Here is an 8,384-nt window from a genome sequence, read left to right as displayed (position 1 = left end):
TCAGATCAAGGTCCCTGAGACACATCCAAAATTTTTAGGACATTCACCAATGGCATTAACTGAAAATCTTACTGTGTTCTCAGTGAAATTTACCTCTGACTTTGAGGTCTAGGTCACTGAGTTTTAATCCTGTCCAAGGCTTTTAGTAGATACACCTTTGGTATCAACTTGAAGCTCCTATTTCACCTCATTCTCGAGTTACCAAATTCACAAACTCAATGTCCACGCCGCCTACCCACACTGCTGAGGGGAAAAGGCATCATGTCCAAGATCTTCAAAAAGCCCAGAGAACTACTGCTCACAACCACTTTTTAAAAATTTAAAGTAACTCTGGCGCTTGGAAGTAAAACAAAGATGTGAGGACCGGCTCAAGACTTTTGCACAGCACGGTAGCTGGAAGATTGACAGACCTAAAAGAAAAAACAAAAAAGGAAACCTAACAACCCGACATTACATGATGAAAAAAAGAAAGAAATTCCAATGAGCAAGAAAAAAAGACGACCATCTTTATTTCAATCTTTCAAACCTGTAATAAAATGTGACAAACTCAATTCAAACCCTAACGGGAAGTTTGGCAGATAGTGGTAGGCAACTACAGACCAGAAGGCAAGGCGAGGGCATGGCTCCTTTAGCGCAGCTTCACAGTAAACCACAGATAATAACAATTTTCTTTTAAAAGAGAAAAGGTGTGCTTATATTGAGTCGAATGGGTTACTGAACTAGAACCGAATGGTGAAATTACTGTTATTCCTGCTTTTTAAAGGAGCTCTGAGGCAGCTCTTTGGACAGAGCCGGGCGAGCGCGGCCCCAGTTTCGTCTTTATGCTATAAGCTGCCTACCTGCTGACGTAGACACATGTCAGCAGCATCAACCATGTCCTCTAACTCTTGGCAAAAAACAAGAACATTAAAGAAAATCTTATATTGAAGAAAATTGATCTTTATTGGAAAAGGTGGACGCCACGTAACTCGCCGTACCAGCTGAGAGTAAGAATCTATTTTACAGATATTCAAGTTGTGTTTTCAGATGCTTTGAGGTCTCTGCCTCATTGCACCCTAAATCCAGTAAGGTACACTGTACTGTGGAATTTTCATGAAAATGTTATTACACTGGGTGTAGAGGATTTTGGGAACACTCTGTCTTTTTATGAAATAGATTGGTCTGGTGAATTAAGGAGGAATCCATTATCCCTACTTGATTTCAGCTATTACACACACTTTAGTCACAAGGAGAGGGTATACAGGATCTCTATGCCTTGAGACCAACAAAGGAAAAAAAAAAAAAGAACAACAACAACTCAGCAGCATAAAGACAATCCTAACGTTCTACATGCTCTGTGTACATCTCAGGGCATTGGGATGTAAACTTCAAATGTCAAATGAATTGAATATAGAAACCGGTGATGGGGGATAGCCTGAAATATGGAAACAGACAGAGCTTGTCTGTCTGAGGAATATGACTTGTTAAGATCCACAGGAGCTACTGGTGCATGTTATGGCTTTTGCTAGACAGGTACAACCTGTCTATATAAGGATATTTTTTATTTGTTTTTACCCAGTTGGTCATGTTGGAAGGAAATGGGTTAAAAATGTCCATCTGCCGTGTGTCGGTATCACAGCGAGTGATCCCGATTATTGTCCCCAGTCTTTCTTAATGACAGCAGATGGCTGACAGAGAAATGCGGTGAAGTGCAGAACTGTCTGGGCACTTTGTAACCCTTTATAAGAAGAAATATTTTTAGGCAATAACACAGAATTAAAAACAAAAACTGCACATTTCAACGATGGCAGATTTTCCTTGTTGGGCACTTCTTTTTCATTCTACACGCGTCAATAACAATACACAAGTCTACACAATGGATTGAGGGCAAATTTAAAGGCAACATCAATCAGTTTCTACTACTGTAGGATAATATAGAAAATGAGAATTAAAATGAAAAATAGTTCGGTATGCGACAAAAAAAAAGTGGTTTCAAGACACTGACCTATGAAATCAGGGTGTCACACGTCACATGGAATTAACCACTGGTTGGTTGGTTGGAATCATAATAAATAAGATGGTATGTTTGGTTCGCAGCCATCCCTTCTTCATGTGAACAGTGTTTACACTCCATCATTAAAGAGGCTGTTTACTTTCAACATAATTCAGTGGCTTCGCCAAGCAGCCGACCTTACACGCAGACAAAGAACTCAAAGATGGAAGAATAGTCTGTGCTAGAGGGGCTCTGAGGGGAAGTGAGATGAAAAACAAAGCACAACAGTAACACATTGATATGTCTTTGAGTTTCATGTCACTGCATTTGACTAGGCCTATGATCCTCTATCCAGCAGGTGCCCCTGTGTTAATCGGTTTTCTTCTCTTCAGGATCCTTCTCTCCAACGTCCTCATCCTCTTCTTCTGGGCCCTCCAGCGCCGCAGCACGTTGCCTCTCCTCCTCCTCCTCTTCCTCCTCCTCGTCAGTCAGGCCCTCTCTCTTCGGCGCATCTATGTCATCCGAACCGTCATCAGACTCAGCTGTGCAGATGCCATAGCACATCAGGCTAATTACGCCCAGCGGTAGGCCAAACAGGAAGCAGCCCAGCAGTGGAGAGCTGCGAAACACCGACTGATGAGGGAAAGAAGACAGCGAAAGATGAAAGGAAAATTAAGAACGCGAAGCACGAGGGGTGAGGGAGAGTATAGGGAGACAAATTTGTAAAAGACACTAATACAGTAACTTGAGGAAAACACTGAAATAATCCAGTGAGAAAATACAAGAGAAAAATATATAACCTTAGTTTTATCTTTCAGCAACCAAACACCACTTTAAACACCATTAACTGCAAATAAAAGATTGATGAATATCTATGAGGGAAGAAAGTTCACAAAATAACTTTTCGCAATAGTGGCATCCTCTTATGGTACCACACTCAAACTCTGTTAGCGCATTAGGATTACCCTTCCTCCACAAATGTTTGTAAAAGCAGACAGCATGGCCAAGAGCTCGATTTTATACCCCTGTGGCAACAGGTCGAAAAGCAACTGGATTCAGTGATTTAGAGGTGTGGCCCAATACTTGTATCCATACAGCGTACCTTAAACTTGCATTGTTTCTAACAGCTGGGGGGGCAACTCTCTGGTTTCGAAAGGTCTCACAGAACAGAAGTCCACGAGGAAGTGATCATTGTTTGTCATTTGATTTAAAAATTTGAGTGAGAATTATTTCCAGATAGGTTTCTAATTACTCAATCGCTATTTCCAGTGTTGTTTAATATATTGTGAAGTTAATATGGAAAATTAAATTATGCTGAAGTGTCTTGAACGTGCACCAGATGGCGACAGCTGTGGTTGCAAATAGAGTCCTGGCCCTATAGAAGTCTATATATAAAAAAAAATCTGTCTTGATGTCTGTGAACACTTTCAGTCACCCATTTATGGTCATGCTGAATAAAAACTAATTTTTAGTGTGTAGATTTGGTTCAAATCTACACACTCATTGGCGAACGACTTGTCATTAATGGTCTCATCCATCACCATGCTCTTGATCTATCTGTATGTCTGTCTGTCAGTCAAAACATTTATGTGCAAACAATAATATTATCCAAGAAATCTGATTTTTTCTTCCTTCACTAACTGATCATCGTTCACAGGATTAATTTTGTTTTCCTTTCTATGGGGAAAAAAAATCTGAAATCCAGCTAGCTTCTCAGCAAGATCCACGCATGACACAGACAAGAAAATGGGGAGTAAAAATTAAAATGAATACATCTGTACACAGTAATCTGAGGTCATTCGCAGAAATAACCAGCTACACTACTAGCAAATGGTAATAAAAGGAAAGTAAAAGGGATGTCAAGTGAGTATGAGGACTGCTTAAGACAAAACAATCTGCTAACAAGAGGTAAATGTCAGGCTAAATCAATATCCAGCAAAATGTCAATTCGGTCCGATTGTCTGTCTACCACGACTAACAGCTAGTAGGAGTGATGGTTAGTTTATGAGCTCGGGGCAAAATATAATGAAACTGCCACATGTACTTTGACATGTGCACACATTATCGGAGACTACAAGGGAGGAAATATGATAAATAAGACCCTAAAGCTCAGTTGTGGTCCAGAGGTCCCACGATGAGTCAGTGCTGCAGTTTCTTAAATTCACACACTGAGACTTGCTTACTTGTAACACAACCTGTTCAGTCCAGTCCCATAAAAGCATCACATTGCTCTCAACAACCAGTGTTTGTAGTAGCAAAGAGCCTGCCTTTAGCTGCAGAAAGTTAAGCAAATTCAAATCAGATCTGCAGATCAAAACACTTTTTCGCCAAGTTTGTAACTTATTCATGTATTCTATCATTTACACTACATGTTGTGTAAGTTTTTAAAAAGCTGGTCTTGAAACATTTCCATACACTCACGCAGGGTTTAATGTTTTAGTATTAATTCCACTTCTGTCCTGTAATTTTCAGATGCTTATAGTGTGTTAAACTATTTGTATCGTCTGCTGTGCCGCTTGTTTTGTTTTACACCAAATGACCATATTGGAGAGCGTTGGCCTTCAATCGAACATCCTTCATGTTTCTTTTACCTTCTCATTTTACAAACTCAACTAAGATGAATAAAGAAAAATCAAACACGAGCACAGGCCCACCGTTACGCACTAGTCTTTCTGAAGATACTGCCTGCACACACACTGCCCTGCTTATTACGGGCTCACCTCCCACCTCCCTCGGCTTTAGTGCGTGCGAGCACATTAAAGCCGAAATTATGCTTCCATGAATATCAATGTAAATCTCTGCAGACCTGCACAGAGCATGATGCTATAGGTAACTACAGGTCACAAGCTGGCTAATCTCGCTTATGAGACGAAGATGAAACGGAAATGAGCAAAAAGCTGCTGGAGGAACGTGACGCAAACCTCTGTGGACGCTACATTTGTCGAGACTGTGCTTTCCATCCTAATTACAACCTTTTCATTTTAAATTAAACCAGCGTTAGTGACAAATTTGCACATTTATAACAACTACATTTATCCTTGAGGATCACTTAAGAGAAAAATCAAAGTAAACACGCAGAGCCAACAAGTTGCTCTCTGGTAATAATTAAGGCACCCCTCATTTCACATCCATGTTTTCCACTTTGATACAATTTATTTCTAATATTTCTTAAGCACTCCAGTGTAATTAAATCTGTTTTTTTTTTCCTTTCAGGAACACGTGAAGCACAATTCAGATGATCTTAATGTAGCAAACTGCATCAGAGAGAATCCACCTAAAAGGGCACATTCGGTCCCAACTCCTGCCAGCCACTGAGCTGAGAAGAAGAGAAACACTCACGTTCCCTTCAGTCGTTGCCACAGGAAGAGGAATGGTAATTGCCGGTGCTCTGTGATGCTGGATGAGGGAAAGGATGGGCATGCTATGCTAACACAGCTGGCTATGACTCATTGGGCTTAATGCGCTTGCTTCTTCATGCTCCTGTCAGACATGAATTTAAATAGGCTCTCTAGGGGCAAGGTGATGGCTGTTGCCTATCTCCTCTATATTATATCATGTCACTGTAAGCAAAACTAGACTGGTGATACTTCCAGCTTGCTAAATTTAGGAAAGCACAAGTCTCACATTTCATTTCTCTTACAGATGTAAGTCAGACCCTTGACACAAGATTTTTACTTTTAAGCAGCCAATAGAAGAAGTCAAATAAAGATCCTGCATTGTTGCTTTTTTAGCTCAAAGAAATACAGCTTTTCTTTTGCACTGAAACGTTTACCCATTGCTCATCTGGCTTACTTTATCACTGATTTCATTTAATAACCCGAGAGTCAAGCCTGATCTGACGCACGAAGAATTAAACCTTCAATTAATATCTTGTTAAAAGGCTCTCGTTTGAGCTTTAAGTCAAACCCTTTACTTCAATCTAACATTAAAGCATGCGATTCTCATTTAGACATGCTCCACATGGCTTTAAGGACACTGTTATGGGCGGAGCAGAGTGTTAGTCGTGGTTAAAGTTCAACCATGCCTGCTGAGAGGTATTATTCACAGCTGTATTTACATTCCTATCACACCCTTGGTAAAATAAACACTAGTTCTCCCAAAAGAACCAACTACTTAGAGTAAAAGAAGGAGGAGAAGTTCAGCCGCCTGACCCTCTCCTCCCTCAACACTCCACCTCCATCTGCTCTGCTGTTTTTTCCCCCCCTCTCCCTACGGACTGTTTACTGCCTGTACTGCATATTCTCAGTTGTACATCCAATCTTGTCCTCTAAATGTTGTTTTTCCTCAAAGAGGAAAAGTGGAGTGCACAGGGGCATTTGTTTGACATTGTTGCAGAGCAGCTTGAACACAGAGCATTAACCCTAATTTAGCAAACGCAGTCAAGGTGAAGCACATTTTGAAACACAGCAAGAATATTATTCCATAACAGGGGCAATTTGATATTGTGCAGCACGATAATGCTGCGCTTTAATTGTAGAGGTGAAGCCTGGTATCCTTAAACAGGAGAGCGTCCTCTGAGTAGCATGTCGCATAGTAAAATTACCCTGAAGTAATATTAGCTTGAAAGCTAGATTGGATAATCATCTGCAATACTCTTATTTGACAAACAGTAAGTGTTGTATGTAATGTGAGAATCCACAGAAAATTGTTCCAATTGTATACAAGCCATTAGTTAATAGTTACAATTAGCTGGTGAACACAGAAAAACACATTTCCCCATGAAGGTGGTGGAGACCAAAACAGAACCAAAGCAGTGCAAATATTGAACTTTTGGCCACTGTATGCTTAAGTCAACTTTAATACAAATCTACGATACCGTCTGTCAAAACTGAGAAAATTTGTCAAAAGGTTGTTTAAATCTCAGAAATGTATTGTTATTTATTAAATAAACTGAATTACCAGTTTTATACCCAAATTTCAGCCGGCATACTGAGTCCCTCTGAGAGGTCAGCATAATAATGAAGCATAACATTCAACCACTTAAATTCATTTTTAGGAATGCAACTATGCAACGAAATAATAACAACAACAATAATAATAATAATAATATAGTTTTGGAGCTTGATTCTTCATGAACAGGGCACAAAAAAGACATGATTGAATTTTAGTCATATTGTTTCTTCAGTCCTGAGGAACACTTGATGCAGACATCCTGCAGACTGAATTATTTTACGCTCTTTTGTACATATTTATTGCTTTTTGGTGGAAATCTTAGATGATGTTTTGTATTTCATTTCACTTTGAACTTGAGCTACATCCTGCTTAGGCAATATTCTCTGATTGAAATCTCACCAACTTACCATAATGGTGGACCTGGCATCAAAGGCAACACGTTTGATCCTCTGAATGATGCCGTCACCTCCATATGCCTGCAGGAAGACAGAGTTTAATGGACACAGATAAGCTACTACGTGTAGTCTATCCCAGTTCTATAGGACATGCGCAGGGTTTCATGCACTCTTCAGCTTGGCAACAACAATTTGATGCAGTTACCTGGAAGCATTCCCTAAACCACAAAACAATCAATAAATCAATAAAAACTTCGCAAACAGCAACACATACTATACACAGACTGAAATATCCAGGTTTCAGTTCTCCAGTCATGTGCTTAGTACATTTCAGACATTTTAAATAATGTTTAATTAACCGCTTCCTTGCACAAAATTATCTAATGTGCCTGACTCTAGTTTGCTCACAGTGCAGCAGTTCTGCTCCATCTGAGCTCATTTATTGGCAAAAAGCACCGGGGCAGCCAATGAGTGATTTGTCCTGATGCTAATTCATCAGGATGGCCAATTAGTGAGCTCCAACTAAGCAGGACTTCTGGAAATAAGCTGAAGGTGGGGTATGAGACAATCTTTGTGGATGCAGCTGCTGAACAGACTAAGCACAAATTGCATGACAACTACGCAAGGTATCAGACATCCTTATGCAAAAAAACCAACATATAAAGAAGTTGTAGCTTTTTCTTCTTAATTGAAACGAAGCAAAGGAACGAGGACTTAAATATGGCAGCAGTGAGTTTAAAAAAATAAAATAATTATTCCATGAAAACCAGGTGTAGCGATGTGACAGACTGCTAAGGTAACTCTGTTCTTGAGGCTGGTTCATGCTTCACAGGAGGCGAATTCCACAAAAAACACACCCAGTTTTCATGTTTTTTATACTTCCATTGAAAAAGCATTAAAGATTCACAAAACTTGATCATGCTTGGAGCAAAAAAGCTCCCTACACTCCACAAGAAAATCCTTGAAATCCACTTCTATTCTATGGTAACATTTTTTGTGGGGCAAAAACTTTATTTGGTGCATTTCTACATGAAGGACAAACGGGCCCTGAGACACCACATGGCTGAGATTACGAGCCTGACGTGTAGAGGCTGAAACTGTCCGGGGCTTGGCTAAAACTGGAC

The 8,384-nt window shown here is 39.9% G+C and overlaps 1 protein-coding gene across 2 annotated transcripts in view; it reads right to left on the bottom strand.

The window, feature by feature from the left end:
* Positions 1-483: 483 nt before the first annotated feature.
* Positions 484-8,384, bottom strand: part of tmx3b (thioredoxin related transmembrane protein 3b) — a 35,005-nt gene continuing 27,104 nt past the window's right edge. For both annotated transcript variants that reach the window (XM_004551931.4, XM_024803747.2), the window contains 2 exons: positions 7,273-7,341; positions 484-2,605 (listed from right to left, as the gene is read on the bottom strand). In XM_004551931.4, coding sequence (XP_004551988.2) covers positions 2,342-2,605; positions 7,273-7,341 — 333 coding nt within the window. In that variant the 3' untranslated portion in view covers positions 484-2,341. The remainder of the gene's footprint in view (positions 2,606-7,272; positions 7,342-8,384) is intronic.

The sequence above is a fragment of the Maylandia zebra genome, linkage group LG9 (genome assembly GCF_041146795.1).
Source record: "Maylandia zebra isolate NMK-2024a linkage group LG9, Mzebra_GT3a, whole genome shotgun sequence".
NCBI classification, from domain to species: Eukaryota; Metazoa; Chordata; class Actinopteri; order Cichliformes; family Cichlidae; genus Maylandia; species Maylandia zebra.
The sequence above is the reverse complement of the archived record's forward strand: the minus strand, read 5'-3'. Positions and strand labels throughout refer to the sequence as shown.